Source organism: Paramisgurnus dabryanus, chromosome 20, assembly GCF_030506205.2.
Source record: "Paramisgurnus dabryanus chromosome 20, PD_genome_1.1, whole genome shotgun sequence".
Taxonomy (NCBI): Eukaryota; Metazoa; Chordata; class Actinopteri; order Cypriniformes; family Cobitidae; genus Paramisgurnus; species Paramisgurnus dabryanus.
Window position 1 is genome coordinate 25508234 of NC_133356.1, and position 26787 is coordinate 25535020.

Consider the following 26787-nt stretch of genomic DNA (forward strand, 5'->3'; position numbering starts at 1 on the left):
AAAGACAATTTCATGTCTAGAGATTGAATTACTGTATTGTTACCTCAGTTTCAATGTTGGAGCTTTTGACCGACTGATCCAGAGCTGTTTTTTTTTTAACAAACGTTAACATTATTTTACATAAACAACATCAGTATAAAAATACTTTGCCGAAATAGAAGTATTAGGATTAAATGGATATTGTAAAAGTTAACTGCAGAAACACACAGTGACATTTTAGAGAAACAAAGTATGTGAAAGAATTAAGGGGGTGATATCTGATTAAAAATAAACTAGGAATGCCTTAAATCTGACAATGGGTGAGTTTAAATTTCACTGGAGATTGACCTGATATCACTGACACATCAGTTAGATGTGTTTTGTATAAGAATAATGTGAAAGTCATTTAAAATTTCGATATTTTAGTACACTACTTATTTTTTTAAGAATCTGCTTTTATACTCACAGATATTTCTGAATGTTATTGTTTCACTTACTGACTGTGTTTTATTTATAATTTAACTCATTTTGTCCTGACCGTTGTAATATTCTGAAACGCTGGTTATTAAATGTTTTTTTAAACAGGATTAATGGTTGCCATAGTAATTCAATACATTAGCATAACTATGTGGGAATTCTAACTGGAAAACACAAATATATTTAATATATTTTCATAGTTTTACTGTCTATTTAAAGTATCTATTTGTGCCCTTCAAGCTGACTGGTACAGTTTATCAATGACTTTTAACATCCCTTGGTACTAGGGGGCGACACTTCTGGGTAGACTTCAAAATCGTCTACTTTCATATTATTAATGATCGTATGCCTAAAATGCAAAAATAAGTAGTCGGCAATGTCAAAACGTCAGTATGCAAAAAAGTATGTGAGAAATAAAAAAGTGAATGAATTAAAAATACTGGAAATATTGAAACGGATGTTGCTTACAGATGTTTTTGCACAATTCTACTACAAAAGACCCATTGCTTTGAATGCTAAAATTCTTCTATAATGTAATTTTATGGTTCTATATATTTCTTAAATTTACTTTTTAAAAATTTTATAATTATGTGCTACATTTTTTTATTGCATGTGTTTTATTACAGGAGTTTAAAAAGGAGGAGTTACATATTAAACGGCTGAAATTCCTAAACCCGTCATCCAATTTGGATGAGAATACCCTCCAAGTAAAGCTGAAAGTGTGCACTTGTGTGTATTATATGGCTGTAACTAGAATACATTTTGGTAAACAGCAAAAATAAAACAAAATGTGCTTCTGGTCCAATATTTATGGAGGTGACTGTATGTGTGTTGGTATAAACATGTATGTATGTTTGTAATGTTACTATTTCTTTGGTAAAGTAAAAATACTTAAACATTATTAGATGTGTGATATTCAACATTTATCCATGAAAAAAGTACCAATGGGAAAGCCATCCAGACAGGAAGTGATGCAAACCGTCAGGTGAGGATATTGATCTGTGCTCACGGTGCAGAATGAGGCAGACAGGCACTCAGATAGACACCCAACTGTCTGCTCCTATAGCCAATATGGACTTCTAGCTATTGCACTATTGTGAAGGAAAAAAATTAGATTAAATAATAAATAATTCCCTTATTGTGTTCTATTTTTTATATATTTTTATGTTACATTTCTATGTATAAAGATTTACTTTTATTTAATAAATAATTGTGCAACTGAAATAAAATTTTTTATTGGAATTAGAAAACTCTTGTAAATATTCACTAGTGTACAGGAAATAAAGGATAAAGTTGCATTTCTGTACAATGACAGCTTTAATTGAATATTGACAGTGTTGTTTATATTTAAAGACTCTGCATTACATCAGTGGACCTGAGCGTATATTTGAAATTAACAGAGCATTTCAAGGAGCCACGTGATTGGTCGATTGGTGTTTTATGTCATCTGTCTGACATCAGCTGTAGAAACCAAATTCAAAACAAAATTTTCACTCTTTATATCTTGATACACACACAGATTTCTCAAGAGATTTTCTGCTGCTTCTGAATCTTGTTGATATCTTCATGATGACGAGCACAGTGAGGACCTTCACAGGTGAGTATGGCCTCCGAAGGACACGAGTTCGTTCAAAATTTTTGGATGACTACTGTGTAGGCCCGTTGAGTGTTTCCAGGTCGAGGGTGTCGAAGGTAGCGGACCTCCCAGTGATGGCGGATGTGACCGGGTTGGACCACACCTACAGCTGCATCTCCAGAGCCGTTCAGCCACCGAAGAAGAGGAAGAGAGATGCTGAGCTGCAGGAGGACCACCAGAGGCTGGAGGACAGGTACATGCACAACACTGCTGTTATTCCTGACCTTTGTCCAGCACTTTTCAGGCCTCCGGTCTCAGCACCATCCGCGGACACGGCACCAGAGGAACCTCTCTTCATCAACGGCCGCACCGTGGAGGACTTTCAGGTAAGAGTGTAACAATAAATCGCAATACACACTAAAAAAACTTTGCCGGTATTGATTCTGAAACGCAGAGGCGATATTATGCAGAGCTATTTTATGTACTACGGCTCTTTGATCAGTCCTTATCAATCCAAAATCACTGTTTATGTCGTTTATATAAAGTCGTTTCCCCCCTTACTTTTTAGGACATCTATCACTCCACGGTGGATCCCCTCCTCCGGTTGCCTTCTGGTCGGCTTCGTCCCTACAGCCTGGATCTGGGTCTGAGGATCAAGCAGCGCCTGTGGGAAGCACTCAACCGTCCCAGCTTTTGTGAGGAAGAGCAGGCTGATGGATCCATCCGCATCAGAGAGATCTTCTCCACACCAGGAGCTGCTCCTCCTCGCATCAAAGTGGACATCAGTGGAGACCCTTCTCCCAAGAGATACTGAATCAATGTGTGATTTATAAACACACAGATCAGTCACACCTAAAACTACTGCTGTAAATATTGTAAATACGTAGCATAAGTATACTGCCGTCCAAAGCCAAAGCGCAGTAACTACACACTTGGTCGAAATTGAGTTAAGGCTTGAAATGAGCTTTATGACATCTGTTCTGTCTTGTGACAAAGTCTCCTGGTTCAATTTTGTCCCGTTTCAGAGAAATGAGGGTGTCAAAATTGCAGTAACTACAAAATCCATGCTAATACCAAGGCAAACCGCAGTAAGTGATGTTACTGCGTTCTGGCTTTGTTTCCCCGGCTTTGATACCGCAGATACTGCGGTTTCCCCCGATCGTAACACACAGAAACAACAAACCATGGCACAATCCCGCGGCCAAATGATGGTTGAACTCGCGTTAAAACGCAAATAAACAAATACTGGTAAGGAAGATAGCTAAATAATAACTCATGCTAAGGCAAATTACAGCTTTATAAGTAGTTAACATTGACTAGCCAGCTGCTAGAAAGTTTTGACCTACCTGTGCTAGTCCATTGAAGACAATTTCCTCTGACAATAATAATATAATCCGATTCAAGCGCATTGGTGTTTGTTGATTCAAACATCTCTCCACTTTTTAGGCAGCTAATCAAATTGTAATGGCAGGGGTTACTCCTTCAAAAGTTGATAAGAGTCTGGTAAAGTTTAATTGTTAGGCAAAGATAGCGGAGCCCAGTCAACCTGACGAGCGCAGCCGGGCCAGCAGAAAGCACACTATGTGAAAAAGTACACTTCCATAATAAGTGCTCTTTCTCCACGAACTAATTTTGTAGGCTACTTACTATTAAAACATTTAGTTTAGTACTTCTTAAGCTAATCTTAAAAATATCTAAGTTTACATAACTGTGCTACTTTGAGATGAAAATTAACTAAAATGTACATACTGTTAGTTACCACTTATAGTACATTTGAAACAATAATGTCTTTGGGACAAACATGTTCTTCTATTTTTAAATTATGTTAATTTTTAACTACTGTTTTAAAGCAAACCTCGTCTAATGTAATTTTTTAATAAATAAAAATTAATAAAGTGAGTTAAATACTCTCTTTGTGGTAAAAGGAGCATTTTTAGCATTCACAAACATAAATAAAACTATTACAGTTATTAAAAACAATCAAAATGTATTAAGAAGCATGAGAAAAAGTTGAATGAACACATTTAGTTCGTAGATACTGCACTTTGCTTTTGCAATAGTGTTTTAGTTGTGTAAGGTCTTTCAAAGGCAGAGTGCAGTATCTGCATTTTGGGAGTCAAAGGTCACATCGGTGGTCATGGTTTTTATCTATAAAAAATTTCTTCCTAACAAGGCATTACATGAATGCATTACCACTAATCTACCTACAACATGTTTGGCTAGCTAGTGTTAAAACTTTAAAGCCATTTTTCTCAGTTTCAGTGTTTGCGTAGATACTGCACTTAGGCTTTGGAGGGCAGTATAAGAATTTCAGCAATGTTTTTCATTATTTTTTGATAATTGTGTAAAATGTATTCCTATAGATTTTATAATACTTTACATGAGGTATGGTCCCATTTTAATGAGTTTGTTATCCTGGTCTTGTTAATCCATGTTGTGTTTCATGTCATGGCTTTTTGAGAGTCTTGTGTTTCTGGTCCTTGTGTGTTTGGTTTCTTGATTGTTGCAGGATGTTTCGGCTTTGCAGGTTGTTTCGGCTGGTGGTCTGCAGGTTGTTTCGGGTTCAGGTTTTGTCTTTTGCAGGTTGTTTCGGCTGGTGGTCTGCAGGTTGTTTCGGGTTCAGGTTTTGTCATTTGCAGGTTGTTTCGGCTGGTGGTCTGCAGGTTGTTTCGGGTTCAGGTTTTGTCTTTTGCAGGTTGTTTCGGCTGGTGGTCTGCAGGTTGTTTCGGGTTCAAGTTTTGTCTTTTGCAGGTTTTTTTCGACTGGTGGTCTCCAGGTTGTTTCGGGTTCAGGTTTTGTCCTTTGCAGGTTTTTTTCGGCTGGTGGTCTCCAGGTTGTTTCGGGTTCAGGTTTTGTCCTTTGCAGGTTTTTTTCGGCTGGTGGTCTGCAGGTTGTTTCGGGGTTCAGGTTTTGTCCTTTGCAGGTTGTTTCGGCTGGTGGTCTGTGGCTTTCATATTCATCTGTCATCATCATTTGGAAGTCTTGTTCATCTCTTGTGTTGTTTTATTGACTGGTTTGCAGGTCCTGTGGTTCATGGCTGTAGCGTTGCTGTGCTTTGTCTTCTCGGTTTCCGGTTCCTCTGCCTTCATGTTTTTGAGATTTCACAGTTTTGCCTTGAGTTTTAGATCCAGTTACCTCTGCTTTCTCCAGATCAGCTTTACAAGCAGCTGATAGCTAAACTCCAGCACTTTCCTTTGACACGAATTTTAACTTCTTATATAAAAATTTAACTCTCCAGATAGATAGCTAAATATATATACTATATCTTGATTAGACTATCACTTACTAATACTAAAATAAAACTATACTATATTAATTATACACTTTATAATATAGCTTTATAATAAATAGAAAGCAAATATTATATATAGCTAAAATTAAAGCTAATATATAAACAAATATTAATATTATATTATATTAATAACTAATATTATACCTTTACAATATATATTTATAATATATATATATATATATATATATATATATATATATATATATATATATATATATATATATATATATGTATATATATGTATATATATATATATATATATATATATATATATATATATATATATATATATATATATAAAGATAATATTAAAGTTATATTATAAAGTAGTATATAAAGCTAAAGTTAAAGGTATATATACAACAAATTTTATAGCCTTATAATATATATTATTTATAATATGTATTACAATTTATTATACTATTATTAAACTAATACATTATATATTCATAACACATTAATTATATACAAATATATAAACCTAATATTAAAGCTAATATGTAAATAAATATAATATTATGTATCTTTATTATATATACATTTATAATATAAATACTATATATTATTTATTTTTTAATACTATTAATTATATATATTAATAATAAATGAATTATACACTTTAAAATATAGCTTTACACTAAATAGAAAGCTAATATAAAAGCTATATCAAAGCTAATATGTAAATATATGTAAAGCTAATATTATATATATATATATCTTTATGATATATACATTAATAATATAAATACTTTATATTATGTATTCATTATACTATTAATTATATATTAATAAAACACTTTATTATATAGCTTTAAACAAATATATAAATATCTGGCGCTATATTTATAAATAAATATAATTAATTACTTAAAAAGCGAATCATTGTGTTATGTCTTTATTTTGCACTGTCCTTTCTGTGTTGTTTGTTTGTGGTAAAACAAATTTCAGCCACATAATATATGTTTCTTTAAAAAGTATTTGAAGGAGTCTAAAATAAGACTACTTAATGTCCTGAAAAGTTTCTCTTTAACCCTTATTAAACAGACATATGAGAAACTGGTTTTAAGAGCTACAACATAGTAAATGAAAGTTTTTGAGTTATAAGTTGAATAACAGAAATGTGTTTTTATTAGAAGTGTTTTTAATGTTGGTTTTAAATCCATCTTGAGATATATTAACTAGAATAAAATGTGTGTCAACTTTATCCAATTATTTCTTTATCAACCTGGACAACAAGACCCATCACATAATAAATGGGAACTGATTCACAATATCACTGCTAACACATGATGAATAAATGTTGATGTTTCAAACCTTGCTACGGCTCTCTTCAGTGGATTCTTGACTGGCAGTGTGATGTATAAGAACGTCAGTGTGTTTAAGCAAGCTTGCAGTAAAGGACCTGTAGGAGACTCATCATCCTCTCCCAACTGCTCCAGCATGGATCCTGCCTGCACACATCAACACAAACAACATTCAATATCATAAATGAGCAATACTTCAAGAACATTTGAAGGTTTAATGTACAGACATTCTTAGTGTATTTTTGTTGTATATTTTATGTACTGTATGTAGATCATACACTTTCATGAAATACACACTAATTTCCTTGTATGTGACATGCAATGACAAACTAAGAACAAAACAAAGGCTTTGCAAATCAATAAAAGTTAAGACTGTGGGATACTTGATGCTGTACATATTAAAGATTAGGAACCATGTTTTATGTAATACACAGTAGGTCAGGTTGAACGTAGTGAGCAGTTTAATATGATGCAGGTATCCACTGACCTTAGAGATGAGCTGGATCTGCTCTACAGGCTCAGAGGAGGACAGACTGTCTTTGAGAACCTGAGCAAAATGTGTGGATGTCCTATCACCCACAACAGATAGAGCATCTGAGAGACATAACATGAGAAACAATACAGTATTATAGAAAATAAGACAATAACACTGACACTTAACTTACCCATCAGACTTTTCAACTGGCATCATCCAAGACTATAGCCTGCACTTTAGGTACTTTCTTCTTCACAACCATGACGTAATCTTAACAGCATAACAACAATAGTTTTGAGAGTTAAGTGTAAACCGGCTAGTTAGTGTTATTCACTTCATAAATCCACATTCTCCTTAAAAACTGAGCAAAATATTTATAAAGACACTTAATGACATGAAAATATATTGCTCCAACGTTACCTTTATGACTAACGCTAACGGATACGGGCCCTGTCCACACATACACAGGTATTTTAAAAAATGTACCTTTTTCTATTTGTTTTGGGCGTTCGTCAACACACAAACACAGTATCAGATGACTGAAACCAAACCTTTATAAAAACTCCTGCCAAGGTGAAGATTTTTAGAAACTCTGGTTACAGCGTTGTCGTGTAGTTGGTAAAACCGGAGTTTGGGGCCTGTGCTGAGGGAAAATTCTGCAATGGCTTCTGATTGGACAACATGGCTTTACGGTTAGGAATATATCGGCATCTTTTGGTTTGGTGTGCTCCTGACAGCGCTTCATACCCGGTTTTATGTGTTCGTGTGGACGCTGAGATTTGTTAATGATAGGGGAAAGCTCTGTTTATAAAAATAGCTATGTACGTGTGGACTAGGCTTTTTTATTGAAAAACATTAAAGAGTACAGGTCACAGTATAAACATTATATAAATGTAATATCTGTACAAACTGTGACATAAACATGTACAAAAAAGCATGTAATAATTTTTGTATTTTTCTTAATAGTTAATAGTGTAAGACATAAGTGTGGATTAGGCTTTCACAGAACCAAATACACAAGAATAATACGTCAATTCCGGGGTCACGATAGAAGCCCTCCCTTCACAACGCTGATTGGGCAAATCTTAATGAAGTGTGATTGGTCTAACAGTTTGTAAATAATTCTGCATCAATTATCCCGCCCATTTCAACGGGAGGAGGAAGTCACCATAGTTGCCAAGTCTGCTTATAATACGCGACTTTGGGCTTTTTTATTTTGTAAAAACATGAATCATTGTATTTTTTGTGGGGGGTTTTAAAATATGCTTGCTTGTTTGGAAAATCTGACAAGTAACTTAATTTCTTCACATTTATGATCACTGTCTTCATCAATGCGTTAATTGATGTTGTCTGCTCACAACTAACAATCAATCAATTTAATAATATAACGTTAAGTGTTGTATAGCGTTATTATATAGGTTCTTGTGTTCTGTTCATTCAGTAAGGACAAGTGAAACAACACTGACCCCTGCTGGTAAAGATGTGCAATTACAGACAAATCACAGGTGTCATTAAAAAGATTAACTGCACTGACAAGTAGCTTATATATATATATATATATATATATATATATATATAATATATACAATATATGGATTTTTTCCATACAAATTTAACTCATTCAAGTGGCTGAGGTAATGGCAAGTAGCAGATGTGAGCTGTTGTCACAGTGATATATCAAGTAAAGTACATCCCACCATTCTGACAATCAGTGTGTATTAATCACAGTATGACTGAACACAGAAGGAAATTGTTGTCAAGAAATATATGAACAGTAAAGACTGTCAGGTCATCTGTATGAGCAAACTATTTACTTTAAAACACTTGTAGGTCTGGTTTTGTCAACCACAATAAAAGTAAACAGAATGATATTATGTGTTTCTGTAGCTCAGTTTTAGAGCATTGTGTTTGCAGTGGGTTCATTTCCCAATGAACACACATACTGATGTCTAACTTGTATGCACTATAAGTTGCTTTGGATGTAGCATCTCACAAAATCAAATACTTTGCCTAATCTGAAGGTTGCCCCTCGGTTTGTACACGTATTTAAGCACAGAAGTTTTAAAACAAGTAATTTAAAGCCATTGAAACAAACAACAGTACTATATGTGTGCGCTGTTTCTGTGTGAGAGGAGCGCGCAAGTCACGCATTCGCTGCTCATTAAGCATTTTTGCCGCATTATTGGCCTTAAACACACATATGCGTCAAAATTCCTGTAAACAGCTGATAATACCTATAATGAATATTGGCTTAAAGTGCACACACTCGACTTATTAACATCCAGATTGAATGTAGAGTTTAGGAATTACAGCAGTTTAATATGTAACTCCCCCTTAATAAAGAGGCTAAAAGTAATGGGACAGTTTACTCAAAAGCTATTTTATGGACATTGTCTTTTTGTTAAATCATTTCCTCATAAATGAAGGATGTTAAAGGGTCTGAAGTTGATTTTGAGTGAGGTATTTGCATTTTGAAGCCTCATCATGTGGTTCAGGGAGATCTCCATACACGTGATACAGACCATATTTGGGTTTCAAAAACACAATCAGTCCATCAGTCAGATAGGAGGAACATTAGTGGGCAGATCAGCAATTTGATACATTGTGACTAAACAATGAAGACACTGGTGAGCTCAGCCACAAAACAAATCCTGAACGTCCATATAAGATAACAATGATGGATTATCACATTATCCTCTCCATGATAAAGAAAAAACATTTACATACCCAGAGAAGTGGAAAATTATCTGAATGCTTCTGTCTTCTGTTACATAACAAAAAAAAACACCAGCGATCCGGTGTCTTTGCATGGAAATGCAATCACACTGCCTGAACACGATTTTCCTGAAGATGTGTGCTCGTACCATGAGATGTTTTTAAGGGGGTCGCAAACCGGACGAGAAGGGATGCGCCATGTATCTAAAAATAGAACACATTGGGGTGGTTTCAGTTTGGACAGATCTTACATTTATTTTACTCTAGAACTTTAATCCCTTTCCGGAACACCGCACCAATATTTTCTATGAATGTAAACACACCAGAGGCGTCTGACGGCAGCTGTCAGCTTTGACTCTGGACTCTGGATCCCTGCCGTGCCACAGAGCATTTAACATTAAATAACATCATATTTGTCCCAAACCATTAACCATTAACATAGGTTGCCAACGCTTGTTTTGAAGTACTGTAGACTGTTTGACTAAGATCGCACTATTTAATGAGCACGTCCAGTGTGCGATACCTGCGAGTTGTCCTACACGCGATGCAACGCGCACTTCTTGCCTGGTGTGCGAGCCCCTTTAAGCCTTCTTCATCATTTTTATTGTCATTATACAGTCTTATACAGGTTGATGTTAGTTTAATCTCTCCAAATAAGGCTTTTATAGAGCTTATCTGACTTTCGGAGTCTAATCTCCCCTTCCTATTCTTGAGACTTTTGTATCTTGTGTTGAACCCTCTGTATTTCTCCTTGTATTTTTTTGTCTTTATTGTTTTGATTGACATGACATCTTTACCTCCTGTGGAGTGTTCTTCACTTCTCTGGATATTGTAAAGGATTTTTTCTTTATCATTGAGAGGATAATGTGATCATCCACCATTGTTATCTTATATGGACGTCCAGGATTTTGTTTATTTTTGCTGAGCTCACTAGTGCAATTTTTTTCTGTCAGAATGTACCAAATGATTTATCTGTCATCTACTAATGTTACTCTTATCTGACTGGTGGTTTTGTTGTGTTTTTGAAACCTAAATATGGTCTGTATCACATGATGTGGTTTCAGAGCTACAGCTTCCAAAAGTAAATGGAACAGTTCAAATTAACCCTGGACATTTAACATCTTTTATTTATGAGGAAATTTTTTAACAAATAGCTCATGCCTGTCCATGAAACAGCTTCAAAGTTAACTGTTGCATTAATTTTGGCGTATTTAAAAAGGAGGAATTACATATTAACGGCTATAATTCCTACAAACGTAATCCAATTTGGATGAATACCCTCTAAAAAAAAGATGAAGTTGCATTTTATTATATTAAAAAATTGTAAATGTAAAAATACGTACACATTATTATATGTGTGATATTCAATATTTATCAATGAAAAAGTACCAATGGGAAAGCGATCCAGACAGGAAGTGATGCAATCCGTCAGGTGAGGATATTGATCTGTGCTCACGGTGCAGAATGAGGCAGACAGGCACTCAGAAAGACACCCAACTGTCTGCTCCTGTAGCCAATCTGGACTTCTAGCTATTGCACTATTGTGAAGAAAAAAATTTGATTATAAAAATTAAAATGTATAAATAATTCCCTTATTGTGTTATGTTTTTATATATTTAAATGTGACATTTTTTTATGTATAAACATTTATGAAACTTTTATTTAATAAATAAAAATGCAACTGAAATAGAAAATTTTATTGGAAGTAGAAAACTCTTGTAAATATTCACTAATGTACAAGAAATAAAAGATAAAGTTGCATTTCTGTACAATGACAGCTCTGATTGAATATTGACAGTGTTATTTACATTTAAAGACTCTGCATTACATCAGTGGACCTGAGCGTATATTTAAAATTAACAGAGCTTTTCAAGGAGCCACGTGATTGGTTGATTGGTGTTTTATGTCATCTGTCTGACATCAGCTGTAGAAACCAAATTCAAAATAAAAATTTTCACTGGTTATATCTTGATACACACACAGATTTCTCAAGAGATTTTCTGCTGCTTCTGAATCTCGTTGATATCTTCATGATGACGAGCACGGTGAGGACCTTCACAGGTGAGTATGGCCTCCGAAGGACACGAGTTCGTTCAAAATTTTTGGATGACTACTGTGTAGGCCCCTTGAGTGTTTCCAGGTCGAGGGTGTCGAAGGTAGCGGACCTCCCAGTGATGGCGGATGTGACCGGGTTGGACCACACCTACAGCTGCATCTCCAGAGCCGTTCAGCCACCGAAGAAGAGGAAGAGAGATGCTGAGCTGCAGGAGGACCACCAGAGGCTGGAGGACAGGTACATGCACAACACTGCTGTTATTCCTGACCTTTGTCCAGCACTTTTCAGGCCTCCGGTCTCAGCACCATCCACGGACACGGCACCAGAGGAACCTCTCTTCATCAACGGCCGCACCGTGGAGGACTTTCAGGTAAGAGTGTAACTATATATATGTCATTCCTGGAGCTGTGTTTGTAAATGGTATTTCTTCTGTATAAAAAAAGTTTGAGTTTCTGTATAAAAGTGCCCTCTGGTTTGGATGAAGCCGCCTTTCGTCATAATTCATTGAGAAGCATAGCAAGCAATTCACACGATTTATCGTTTCCCTCCCTTACTTTTTAGGACATCTATCACTCCACGGTGGATCCCCTCCTCCGGTTCCCTTCTGGTCGGCTTCGTCCCTACAGCCTGGATCTGGGTCTGAGGATCAAGCAGCGCCTGTGGGAAGCACTCAACCGTCCCAGCTTTTGTGAGGAAGAGCAGGCTGATGGATCCATCCGCATCAGAGAGATCTTCTCCACACCAGGAGCTGCTCCTCCTCGCATCAAAGTGGACATCAGTGGAGAGCCTTCTCCCAAGAGATACTGAATCAATGTGTGATTTATAAACACACAGATCAGTCACACCTAAAACTACTTCTGTAAATATTGTAAATATGTAGCATAAGTATAAGAATTTCAGCAATGTTTTTCATTATTTTTTGATAATTGTGTAAAAGGTATTCCTATAGATTTTATAATAATTTACATGAGGTATGGTCACATTTTAATGAGTTTGTGATCCTGGTCTTGTTAATCTATGTTGTGTTTCATGTCATGGCTTTTTGAGAGTCTTGTGTTTCTTGTCCTTGTGTTTCTGGTTTCTTGATTGTTGCAGGTTGTTTCGGGCTCAGGTTTTGTCATTTGCAGGTTGTTTCGGCTGGTGGTCTGCAGGTTGTTTCGGGCTCAGGTTTTGTCATTTGCAGGTTGTTTCGGCTGGTGGTCTGCAGGTTGTTTTGGGTTCAGGTTTTGTCCTTTGCAGGTTGTTTCAGCTGGTGGTATGTAGGTTGTTTCGGGTTCAGGTTTTGTCCTTTGCAGGTTTTTTTCGGCTGGTGGTCTGCAGGTTGTTTCGGGGTTCAGGTTTTGTCCTTTGCAGGTTGTTTCGGCTGGTGGTCTGTGGCTTTCATATTCATCTGTCATCATCATTTGGAAGTCTTGTTCATCTCTTGTGTTGTTTTATTGACTGGTTTGCAGGTCCTGTAGTTCATGGCTGTAGCGTTGCTGTGCTTTGTCTTCTCGGTTTCTGGTTCCTCTGCCTTCATGTTTTTGAGATTTCACAGTTTTGCCTTGAGTTTTAGATCCAGTTACTTCTGCTGTCTCCAGATCAGCTTTACAAGCAGCTGACAGCTAAACTCCAGCACTCCAGCACTTTCCTCTGACACGAATGTATAACAACTTATATAAAATTTTAACTCTCCAGATAGATAGCTAAATATATATAATATATCTTACTTATACTATTACTTACTAATACTAAAATATTACTATACTATATTAATTATACACTTTATAATATAGTTTTATACTAAAAAGAAAGCAAATATTATATATAGCTAAAATTAAAGCTAATATATAAACATATGAACAAATATTAAAATTATAAATATTTTATTATTAACTAATATTATACATTTACAATATATATTTATAATATATATACTTTATAATGTATTATATATTAATTATACTATTATTACACTAATATATTATATATTAATAATATTGTTATTATATACGAATATATAAAGCTCATATTAAAGCTATATTAAATTTAATATGTAAATATATATAAAGCTAATAATAAAGCTATATAAAAAGGTAATATATAAAGCTACATTTAAAGCTAATATATAAATACATATACAACTAATATTATAGTCTTAAAATATATATTTATAATATACATACTATTATTACACTAATATATTATATATTAATAATATTGTTATTATATACGAATATATAAAGCTAATATTAAAGCTATATATAATATACTTTATAATGTATTACATATTATTATACTATTATTACACTAATAAATTAAATATTCATAACACTTTAATTCTATACTAATATATAAACCTAATATTAAAGCTAATATGTAAATATATATAAAGCTAATATTATATATCTAGATAATATACACATTTATAATATAAATATATTCATGTCTAATATAAATACTGTATATTGTTTATTTATTATACTATTAATTATATATTAATAATAAATTAATTATACACTTTATAATATAGCTTTATAGAAAATAGAAAGCTAATAATAAAGCTATATAAAAGCTAATATGTAAATATTTATAATGCTTATATTATATATCTCTTTATAATATATACATGAATAATATAAATACTTTATATCATGTATTCATTATACTATTAATTATATATTAATTAAACACTTTATTATATAGCTTTAAACTAATATATAAATATCTGGCGCTAAATTTATAAATAAATATATTTACTTAAAAATCGAATCATTGTGTCATGTCTTTATTTTGCACTGTCCTTTCTGTGTTGTTTGTTTGTGGTAAAACTAATTCCAACAATATAATATATGTTTCTTTGAAAAAGTATTTAAAAGAGTCTAAAATAGGACTATTTTATGTCCTGAAAAGTTTCTCTTTAACCCTTATTAAACAGACATATGAGAAACTGGTTTTAAGAGCTACAACATAGTAAATTAAAAGTTTTTGAGTTATAAGTTGAATAACAGAAATGTGTTTTTTTTAGAAGTGTTTTTAATGTTGGTTTTAAATCCACCTTGAGATATATTTACTAGAATAAAATGTGTGTCAACTTTACCCATCTATTTCTTTATCAACCTGGACAACAAGACCCATCACATAATAAGTGGGAACTGATTCACAATATCACTGATAACACATGATGAATAAATGTTGAGGTTTCAAACCTTGCTACGGCTCTCTTCAGTGGATTCTTGACTGGCAGTGTGATGTATAAGAACGTCAGTGTGTTTAAGCAAGCTTGAAGTAAAGGACCTGTAGGAGACTCATCATCCTCTCCCAACTGCTCCAGCATGGATCCTGCCTGCACACATCAACACAAACAACATTCAATATCATAAATGAGCAATACTTCTAGAACATTTGAAGGTTTAATGTACAGACATTCTTAGTTTATTGTTGTTGTATATTGTATGTACTGTATGTAAATGTAATTTGTATGTACATGTATAGGCTTCTCCATAGATACTACACTTTCATGAAATACACACTAATTTCCTTATATGTGACATACAATGAAAAATGTGACATGCAATGAAAAATAAAGAAATCTAATCTTTTCAATTGGTTTTGAAAATCAATAAAAGTTAAGACTGTGGGATACTTGATGCTGTACATATTGAAGATTAGGAACCATGTTTTATAATAATAATGTCACAGGTAGGGATGGACCCAGATGTAAATAAGGTCACGCCCCTTTCTCCACCTCGAGGAGATTCCCAAAGCCACCCCAATGACCAGACACACAAGGCAAGCATAAAATTAAAATATACTTTATTTAATTTACTTAAAAATATTAAATAGGGCAGGGAAAAAGGGGAACTTAAAATAACGGCCCCTCTAGGCTCTCTTCACAGCTCGGTTTTTCTCAGCGTTCACGTTGGCTCTCTTTCTCTCCACAGACGGCTGCTGGGATACAGGGACACAGTGAATCGTTCTCAAGACGTTCGCTCACCTCTGCGCTGGTTACAGCTTCTAGGTAGGTACGGCTCTCTCCACAGCTCAATATCTCAGTGTTCACGTTGGCTCTCTTTCTCTCCACAGACGGCTGCTGGGATACAGGGACACAGTGAATCGTTCTCAAGACGTTCGCTCACCTCTGCGCTGGTTACAGCTTCTAGGTAAGTAGGGCTCTCTCCACAGCTCAATATCTCAGTGTTCACGTTGGCTCTCTTTCTCTCCACAGACGGCTGCTGGGGTACAGGGACACAGTGAATCGTTCTCAAGACGTTCGCTCACCTCTGCGCTGGTTACAGCTTCTAGGTAGGTATGGCCCTCTCCACAGCTCAATATCTCAGTGTTCACGTTGGCTCTCTTTCTCTCCACAGACGGCTGCTGGGATACAGGGACACAGCGAATCGTTCTCAAGACGTTCGCTCACCTCTGCGCTGGCTACAGCTTCTAGGTAGGTATGGCTCTCTCCACAGCTCAATATCCCAGTGTTCACGTTGGCTCTCTTTCTCTCCACAGACGGCTGCTAGGATACAGGGACACAGTGAATCGTTCTCAAGACGTTCGCTCACCTCTGCGCTGGTTACAGCTTCTAGGTAGGTATGGCTCTCTCCACAGCTCAATATCTCAGTGTTCACGTTGGCTCTCTTTCTCTCCACAGCTCTCACGACTCACTCACTTTCCTGTCAATCAGCAGACAAAACAGGTTATATGGAAACTTACAGGGTGGCGAGCTTACGCCGGCTGGTTCTGCAATGCGGCGATTTAGCAATGACTTGTAATGGGACGCCGGGGGCCAAGACCCTCTCGGCGAACTCGTTGATGAACAGAGGGGCGAGAAAACCACGCCGGCACACCGGGTCGAGCGCTGCCCTTTCCTCGAGACCCGTTGGTCAATCGAAAAGTGGACCGGGGCGCCCCTTCGTCGAGACCTCGGGCCACCGGATCTCTTTCGCCTCTACTCTGTGATGATGAAAAGGACACAAGTAAGGTAACGATAGTAGGTGTAATACTCACACACACTGCCACTCGCACAGTTCTTCGCCGCCACTCTGTAATTCGGTGAAGCTGAAAACACACTACAGCATTATTGTACAGGTATTCTCTAGCGCCGTTCTTTCCTCTTCGTCGTCCCGGGACGAGTGACTGAAGTGGGGTTACGTCAAACAAGACACAGCACTCACACTGCAATACACGGCATTACACAGCACCACTTCAAGTGAAAATTTCCAAAGACTCACCCCACCACGCTCAGTGCACACAATAGACACCCGTCCTCTTCCACTTCGCTCTGGGTGAGAATAGGGAGATGGCAGACGGCCTAGCGTTTGTTTGTGGTCGTCGCTGTAGCTGCTTTCCCACGAAACCTTCGGCTCACCCACCACGCTGGTACAGGGGTAGGGCCACTCGATCTCTCTTAAGAACACTCAAACAATGTATCAATCAAATATATACAAACACCCACTTCAAGGGATTTGGTTACTCACAATCTCTGTCTTTCTTCGTCCTAGGTTGTCTTCATGCCAATAGTAACTCCAGGTACCTAGACAGGGCGCTTTCCAGCCACCAACACCACTTTTCCCACAGATATATACTCACAACGGTAAGTTTTTCCTCTTCTTCCGTTTCTCTCATCCAATGTCAGTGTCCGTCTAGTACTTCACCTATAAGGTCTTCAATATCCTCATTTCCATCGATCTATGATCCACACATGGAGAGAGAGAGCAATACAACGATCCAAAATATAGCGTATCCGGCGAGCCCAACTCGGTGCTACAACACACACCAACACAACAGTGGATAACATCAGCCAAGACTGTGGTTTAACTTGTCTTTAAATACTCCCCTGGGTGTTGTTCTCCTCCAATCACCCGGCGCTCCTCTTAATAGCTCCCAGCTGTGTGTAGTTTGGCTGATTACAGCGTTCGCGACGCCACCGGATGTCCGGTGTTTGCTCTTACCGGTCCGGGCGGAAACATCCGGGCGGAACCAAAACTTCCCAATTTTTGGTTCCGCCTAACAGATCGTCACTCCTGTGACATCCTCCCCCACCAATGCATTCTAGTCCCTAGAATGCCTTGGCGTTGTCCACTCACCGTACCGGGCAGGGGGGCGTCCTCGACTCTCTCGTTGGGAGCGCCTTACGGGTGAATCGGGCTCGGCTGGCTCGGGTACTACCTCTGGTTGCATCTGGGCCGCCGGGGGCTCAACCGGCTCAGGTGCCAGCTCAGGCTGCATCTGGGCCACTGGGGGTTCGACTGGCTCGGGTGCCATCTCTGGCTGCCTCTGGGCGGCCGGGGGTAGCGCCACCATGGGTCTCCCTGGTACCACAGCCCATCCTTCCATCCAGGGGGCCTCTGGTACTGGCTCGGCGGGCCCTTCTATCACGGCCTCAGGGTAGTTCGGACAAGGGCGAAGCATATTACGGTGTACCACACGTTCGGGGCCAGGTTTTCCCTCGGGTCGGATGGTGTACACCGGTTGTCCCGGCCTCTGCTGCTTGCAGACCACGTACGGGATAGCCTCCCAGCGGTCGCTTAGCTTGCCCTTTCCCTGCCGCCGGTTATCTCTCGCCAGGACCCTCTCACCTGGTAACAGGGGGGCATCTCGGGCAGTCCGATCATACAGCCGTTTGTTCCTTTCTCCTGCCGTCTGTATTCTCCTCGACACCTGTTCATACGCAAAGTGTAAGCGCTGGTGATGGCGCCCCACCCACTCCGTTACACTCACTTCTTCCCAGTCTGCTACTACTCCCAAGACCAGGTCAGTGGGCATTCGCACGTGCCTGCCGAACATCAGGTAAGTAGGGGCATACCCCGTTGTGCTATGAACACTGTTATTATATGCTTGCAAAAGGCTCGGTAAAGCACTCACCCAATCTCTCTGCTGCTGTTGGTCTAAGGTCCCCAGTAACCCCAATAGGGTCTGATTAAACCTCTCACAGCCTCCATTCCCCTGGGGATGATACGACGTTGTGTGGGTCTTCGTGCATCCATACAACTGGCACAACTCACGGATTACCTTGGATTCAAAATTTGCCCCTTGGTTGGAGTGTAGGAACTCGGGGCATCCAAATGTCTGAAAAACATGGCGCCATAAAGCTGTGGCGGTGGTATTGGCTGTCTGATCAAGCGTCGGAACTGCCCAGGCGTATTTGGTAAACAGATCGGTGATTACCAGAATGTTTTGATAACGGTCCTGAGGGCGGCCCAGCGTCAGGAAGTCCATGGCCATTATGTGGAGGGGGGCTTTCGCATGAATGGGTACCATTGGTGCTCGGGCCTCTCGTCTAGACTTGAACAACATGCACCGGGGACAAGCTTGAATTAAGTGGTGCACAGACGCCTCCAGCCCCGGCCAGTAGAAGAACCTACGTAGTAGGGATACGGTTCTCTCCTGTCCCTGGTGTCCCAACTGGTCATGATAGACTGAGACCAATGCATTTACCTGGTCGGCGGGCACCACAATCTGGCACACTTCTTCTCCCAATTTCGGGTCGCGGGTTTTCCGGCAAAGCACCCCTTCCTGTAGCTCCAGCTTTTCCCACTGTCCCAGTAACCTTCTCCCGGTCTCCGTCTGGGCTAATCTTTCCGCCGGCGCGGGCCGTTGGCCCTGCTCCACCCACACCTTCACCTGGCGCACGTCCCGGTCCTGGGCTTGCCTCTCTATCCATCGGCGGGGGTCCCACCCCCAGTTCCCTGGCACGGCCTCCTTCTGGCCTCCTGGCGCTTCCACGACCCCTATCATGTAGCCCTCCTCGTGGCTATCCTCCCTTTGATACCCCTGGCGTCTAGGGCTCTTTGCCTCCGGCAATCTTGAAAGGACGTCCGCGTTCGTATGCTCTCGTCCAGGCCGATACTGCAACTTGTAGTTGAAGTTGGCCAGCTGAGCCACCCATCGCTGTTCCACGGCCCCCAACTTCGCCGTCTGTAAGTGCACTAGAGGGTTATTGTCTGTAACAACCGTTACCTCAGCTCCCCAAAGGTAGTCCTTGAACTTTTCGCTCAGGGCCCACTTCAGGGCCAGCAGTTCCAGCTTGAAGGAACTATAATTGGCATCGTTCCTCTCTGCCGGATGGAGGCTTCGGCTCGCATAGGCGATCACCCGCTCAGCTCCTTCTTGTCGTTGGGCCAATACCGCCCCCAGCCCCAGGTTGCTCGCGTCTGTATATAAGACAAAAGGTTTAGAGAAGTCAGCGTACGCCAAGATGGGGGCCTGTAACAATTCCTGCTTCAGCCTCTGAAAAGCCATCTCACAATCGTCATCCCAGTTAATAGAGGGCGATCCACGGCCCCGGCTTCGTCCCGTGCCAACCAGCAACTGGTTAAGAGGTTTGGCAATCTTGGAGAAATCTTTAATAAACCGTCTGTAATATCCCACGAACCCCAGAAAGGATCGTACTTGCCTCACAGTCTTAGGCGCATTCCATTCCTTTACTGCAGAGACTTTCTTGGGGTCCACGGCCACCCCCGCCGCACTGACCACATGGCCCAGGAACTTCACTTCTCGCCGCAGCAGGTGGCATTTGTCCGGCTGCAGTTTCAGCCCGTATCTTTCCATGGCTCGAAAGACTTCTTCCAGATGCCGGAGGTGGGAATCGAAATCTGGGGAATACACAATCACATCATCCAAATATACTAATACCGACTCCATCAACTGACCTCCAAGGCAGCGTTGCATCAAGCGTTGGAAGGTGGCTGGAGCGTTGCAGAGTCCGAAAGGCATCCGGTCCCATTCGAACAATCCGAATGGGGTCGTGAAGGCCGTCTTCTCCCGGTCTACCTCGGCTACCTGCACCTGCCAATATCCACTGGCCAGATCTAAGGTGGAATACCAGGCTGACTGCGTGAGGCTGGCGAGGGAGTCTTCAATTCATGGTAAAGGGAAAGCATCTTTCTTGGTTACCAGGTTCAGCTTGCGATAGTCCACACAGAACCTCCAGGCTCCCGTCTTCTTTTGTACGAGCACGATGGGGGCCGCCCAGGGGCTACTACTCTCTCTAACGATGCCCCGGCCCAACATGCCCTGCAGAAGTGTACGTACTTCCGCATATAAGGTAGGTGGGATCGGTCGATACCTCTCCCTGCTTGGCCCCGCATCCCCAGTGGGGATGTGGTGTTCCACCACCCGGGTGCACCCATAGTCCTCATCATGCCTTGCGAACACATGTTGCCACTTCCGAAGGAGTGCCTGCAGTTTCTGTGTCTGTACCTGTCCCAGGTCATCCCCTTGCAGTGACTCACCCGCCAGATGTTTCGGCACACCTCCCCCTGGTTACTCGCCGGGGCATCCATCTGGGTCAGGGCCACCTCGATCACAGTGGGGCACACCTGACGAAAACTGACGTCCCTTTCTTCTCTCACCTGGTGAGGCGTGACCGTCGTTAGCCGGGCCAGTCGTTGGTGTCGATATAATTGGACTGCATAGGGGTGCTCATTTCTTACTCTCACAGGGATCCTTCCCCGGTAGACCGCCGCTAGTCCCCGTGCCACCTCCACTTGTGGACAATCCGTGTGTGGCTCTACCAACACCCACTCCTCTGGGTTCGCTTCCCGAAGGGGCACTCTTGCCCATACGATAGCTTCACTCCTAGGGGGAATAGACAAAGCAAAACGGCACATTACTCTTCCCACTTCCTCCCGATCTCTACGTACCTGGTTCATTTGGACCCGGCGGCAGTCGGCCACCACGCGCTCCCACTTGGGCCTCTCGGCAGGTGAGATCCTTGGACCAGGCCTAGCCTGGAATATCTCCTCCCAGCACTCAGAGAGGACGTTCTTGCCCAATAGGGCTCTGTGGGTGCCTAAACACCTATCCTCCACAATGACCACACCTTTTTGGGGGACGACCACCCCATGCACTTCCAGATCCGTTAGGCGATAGCCAATGTAGGGGATTTCCAGGCCGTTAGCGCCCTTCAGCGTCAACCAGGGGGCCTCCGCTCCTTGTACTCCTTCCCGTCCGAATATCTCCTTGGAGAGGCTTTCTGCAAACATCGTTACCTGTGAGCCCGTATCTACCAGGCACTGAATCCACTTGCCACACACTTTTACTTCTGCCACCGGGCTATGCCCGATCATCTGTTGCCTTGAACCGTTCCTTCTTCCCGGGTCTTCTTGAGGGGTCCCGGCAACACGACCCACTGTGGCCGGTCGTCCTAAAAACCCCCTTCAGATGCCCTGCGAGGCCCACACTGACGACTGTAATGCCCGGGCTCACCACAACGATTGCAAATTGGTCGGCCCTGGTCATCCCATTCGAAACGGGGTCGATTATAGCGGTTTGGGCGTCCCGGCGGCTCTCGGCTCCTCTCCGAGTATACTCGCTCTCGGGGTGCCGGCCTTGGCTCCTCCCGCGCCCTACCTTGGCGCAGCTCTCCCAGAAGAGTTTTAGATAATTCTGACATCTGCTCCCGGACATCCTTCAACAGTTCTACTTTTAGAGCCTGCTTCCAATCCGTGCGCTCTGGTGGTGGTGGCACGCTTTCGTTTACCACTGCACATACTGGGGTCTCACTCACCTCGACCTCGTCGCCCTCCAAGGCTAGCGCCTCCTTCCTTAGATCTTCAAATGTGAGGTCGGGGTCTCTCCGAAACTGGACCCTCAAACTCTGTCTCACGGGGCCCTCTTTCATCCCCAGAAGGAATTGGTCGTGCAGCAAAGTCTCTCCATTTCCCAATCCATGATCGCGGCGGGCCTGTAGCCGGGTGAACTGCTCTCGCAGTCTCAGGGCAAAAGCTCTAATGGGTTGTCGGGGGCCTTGTTTACTATTAAAGAATTGGGAACAGAGGACGGCTACGGGGGTGTGGTCACCATATTGCTCGGTCAGGAACTGAAATATAGTTTGGGCACTGGCTCGGACAGCTTCAGGGGCGGCCTGTACTTCTCGCCGCGCTTCTCCCTCTAGGGAGTTTAACACGAACTGGAGCCGCTGGGCTACACTAAGGCCCTGCAGGTCGGCTAGATACTCCAACTGGGCCTTCCATTCCGTTAGTCGTACTCCCGACTCTGTCCCTCCATACTTTTGGACCCACGGGCTACCCATAAAGACAGGCACCGCACGGGGTTGGGCTGCGGGCCCCGCGTTGTCGGTCATTGGGCTAGTCTGGTTACTCAACTCGAGGTGGAGCCCTGCCGACTACGCCAAAATCTGTACCAGGTAGGGATGGACCCAGATGTAAATAAGGTCACGCCCCTTTCTCCACCTCGAGGAGATTCCCAAAGCCACCCCAATGACCAGACACACAAGGCAAGCATAAAATTAAAATATACTTTATTTAATTTACTTAAAAATATTAAATAGGGCAGGGAAAAAGGGGAACTTAAAATAACGGCCCCTCTAGGCTCTCTTCACAGCTCAGTTTTTCTCAGCGTTCACGTTGGCTCTCTTTCTCTCCACAGACGGCTGCTGGGATACAGGGACACAGTGAATCGTTCTCAAGACGTTCGCTCACCTCTGCGCTGGTTACAGCTTCTAGGTAGGTATGGCTCTCTCCACAGCTCAATATCTCAGTGTTCACGTTGGCTCTCTTTCTCTCCACAGACGGCTGCTGGGGTACAGGGACACAGTGAATCGTTCTCAAGACGTTCGCTCACCTCTGCGCTGGTTACAGCTTCTAGGTAGGTATGGCCCTCTCCACAGCTCAATATCTCAGTGTTCACGTTGGCTCTCTTTCTCTCCACAGACGGCTGCTGGGATACAGGGACACAGCGAATCGTTCTCAAGACGTTCGCTCACCTCTGCGCTGGCTACAGCTTCTAGGTAGGTATGGCTCTCTCCACAGCTCAATATCCCAGTGTTCACGTTGGCTCTTTTTCTCTCCACAGACGGCTGCTAGGATACAGGGACACAGTGAATCGTTCTCAAGACGTTCGCTCACCTCTGCGCTGGTTACAGCTTCTAGGTAGGTATGGCTCTCTCCACAGCTCAATATCTCAGTGTTCACGTTGGCTCTCTTTCTCTCCACAGCTCTCACGACTCACTCACTTTCCTGTCAATCAGCAGACAAAACAGGTTATATGGAAACTTACAGGGTGGCGAGCTTACGCCGGCTGGTTCTGCAATGCGGCGATTTAGCAATGACTTGTAATGGGACGCCGGGGGCCAAGACCCTCTCGGCGAACTCGTTGATGAACAGAGGGGCGAGAAAACCACGCCGGCACACCGGGTCGAGCGCTGCCCTTTCCTCGAGACCCGTTGGTCAATCGAAAAGTGGACCGGGGCGCCCCTTCGTCGAGACCTCGGGCCAGCGGATCTCTTTCGCCTCTACTCTGTGATGATGAAAAGGACACAAGTAAGGTAACGATAGTAGGTGTAATACTCACACACACTGCCACTAGCACAGTTCTTCGCCGCCACTCTGTAATTCGGTGAAGCTGAAAACACACTACAGCATTATTGTACAGGTATTCTCTAGCGCCGTTCTTTCCTCTTCGTCGTCCCGGGACGAGTGACTGAAGTGGGGTTACGTCAAACAAGACACAGCACTCACACTGCAATACACGGCATTACACAGCACCACTTCAAGTGAAAATTTCCAAAGACTCACCCCACCACGCTCAGTGCACACAATAGACACCCGTCCTCTTCCACTTCGCTCTGGGCGAGAATAGGGAGATGGCAGACGGCCTAGCGTTTGTTTGTGGTCGTCGCTGTAGCTGCTTTCCCACGAAACCTTCGGCTCACCCACCACGCTGGTACAGGGGTAGGGCCACTCAATCTCTCTTAAGAACACTCAAACAATGTATCAATCAAATATATACAAACACCCACTTCAAGGGATTTGGTTACTCACAATCTCTGTCTTTCTTCGTCCTAGGTTGTCTTCATGCCAATAGTAACTCCAGGTACCTAGACAGGGCGCTTTCCAGCCACCAACACCACTTTTCCCACAGATATATACTCACAACGGTAAGTTTTTCCTCTTCTTCCGTTTCTCTCATCCAATGTCAGTGTCCGTCTAGTACTTCACCTATAAGGTCTTCAATATCCTCATTTCCATCGATCTATGATCCACACATGGAGAGAGAGAGCAATACAACGATCCAAAATATAGCGTATCCGGCGAGCCCAACTCGGCGCTACAATACACACCAACACAACAGTGGATAACATCAGCCAAGACTGTGGTTTAACTTGTCTTTAAATACTCCCCTGGGTGTTGTTCTCCTCCAATCACCCGGCGCTCCTCTTAATAGCTCCCAGCTGTGTGTAGTTTGGCTGATTACAGCGTTCGCGACGCCACCGGATGTCCGGTGTTTGCTCTTACCGGTCCGGGCGGAAACATCCGGGCGGAACCAAAACTTCCCAATTTTTGGTTCCGCCTAAAAGATTGTCACTCCTGTGACAATAATTTGTTACATTTATATAGCGCTTTTCTGCAGACCTCAAAGCGCTTTACATATGAATGGGGGAATCTCCTCAACCACCACCAATGTGCTGCATCCACCTGAATGATGCGACGCCGGCCATATTGCAGCAGAACACCCACCAGCTAATTAGTGGAGAGGAGACCGAGAGATATAGCCAATTAGTAGATATGGGGATGATTAGTAGGCCAATGGGCAAGTTTGGCCAGGATGCCGGGGCACACCCCTACTCTTTTTCGAATGAAATCCTGGGATTTTTAACGCCCACAGAGAGTCAGGACCTCGGTTTAACATCTCATCTGAAAGACAGTGCTTTTTGACAGTATAGTGTCCCCATCACTATACTGGGGTGTTAGGACCCACACAGACCACAGGGTGAGCACCCCCGACTGGTCTCACTAACACCTCTACCAGCAGCAACCTGGCTTTCCCAGGTGGTCTCCCATCCAAGTACTGACCAGGCTCAACCCTGCTTAGCTTCAGTGGGCAAGCTGTCTTGGGCAACAGGGTGATGTGGTTGCTGGTTTTATGTAATACACAGAAGGTCAGGTTGAATGTAGTGAGCAGTTTAATATGATGCAGGTATCCACTGACCTTAGAGATGAGCTGGATCTGCTCTACAGGCTCAGAGGAGGACAGACTGTCTTTGAGAACTTCTGAGCAAGATGTGTGGATGTCCTATAACCCACAACAGATAGAGCATCTGAGAGACAGAAACACATCACATGAGAAACAAATACAGTATTATAGAAAATAAGACAATAACACTGACACTTAACTTACCCATCAGACTCTTTAACCTGGCATCATCCAAAACTAAAGTCTGCACTTCAGGTACTTTCTTCTTCACAACCATGACGTAATCTTAACAGCATAACAACAATAGTATTGAGAGTTAAGTGTAAACCGGCTAATTAGTGTTATTCACTTCAACAAATCCACATTCTCCTCAAAAACTGAGCAAAATATTTATAAAGACACTTAATGACATGAAAATATATTGCTCTGACGTTCCCTTTATGACAAACTAGCAACCAAGACAAATGCTACATACGGGCCCTGTCCACACATACACAGGTATTTAAAAACCGTACCTTTTTCTATGTATTTTGGGTGTTTGTCAACACACAAACAAAGTATCAGGTGACTGAAACCAAACCTTTATAAAAACTCCTGCCAAGGTGAAGATTTTTAGAAACTCTGGTTACAGTGTTGTCGTGTAGCTGGTGAAATCTGAGTTTTGGGCCTGTGACGTGCTGAGGGAAAACTCTGCAATGGCTTCTGATTGGACAACATGGCTTTACGGTTAGGAATATATTGGCATCTGTAGGTTTGGCATGCTCCTGACAGCGCTTCATACCGGATTTGTGTGTTCGTGCAGACAAAGCTCTGTTTATAAAAATACCTATGTACGTGTGGACTAGGCTTTTTTATTTTTTATTGAAAAACATTAAAGAGTTCAAAGTACAAGGTCACAGTATAAACATTATATAAATGTAACATCTGTACAAATTGTGACATAAACATGTACAAAAGAAGCATGTAATAATTTTTGTATTTTTGTTAATAGTT

The 26787-nt window shown here is 41.6% G+C and overlaps 1 protein-coding gene and 1 long non-coding RNA gene across 3 annotated transcripts; both read right to left on the bottom strand.

The window, feature by feature from the left end:
* Positions 1-1408: 1408 nt before the first annotated feature.
* Positions 1409-7394, bottom strand: LOC135787363 (tRNA (32-2'-O)-methyltransferase regulator THADA-like). Of its 2 annotated transcripts, XM_065297310.2 has the most exons (4): positions 7294-7394; positions 7116-7222; positions 6639-6775; positions 1409-1547 (listed from the first exon to the last, which is right to left on the bottom strand). In XM_065297310.2, exons 1-4 carry the CDS (start codon positions 7295-7297, stop codon positions 1517-1519), a joined length of 279 nt encoding a protein of 92 aa, XP_065153382.1. In that variant the 5' UTR covers positions 7298-7394; the 3' UTR covers positions 1409-1516. The 2 variants fall into 2 exon arrangements, with proteins under 2 accessions (XP_065153382.1, XP_065153381.1); XM_065297309.1 differs by lacking the exon at positions 1409-1547 and having other exon boundaries at positions 6516-6775.
* A 3784-nt stretch (positions 7395-11178) lies between these two features.
* Positions 11179-26082, bottom strand: LOC135787636 (uncharacterized). Its single transcript, XR_010547136.1, has 4 exons — positions 25999-26082; positions 25810-25918; positions 15063-15199; positions 11179-11356 (listed from the first exon to the last, which is right to left on the bottom strand). It is a non-coding gene; the product is annotated as an uncharacterized lncRNA (long non-coding RNA).
* Positions 26083-26787: the final 705 nt, after the last annotated feature.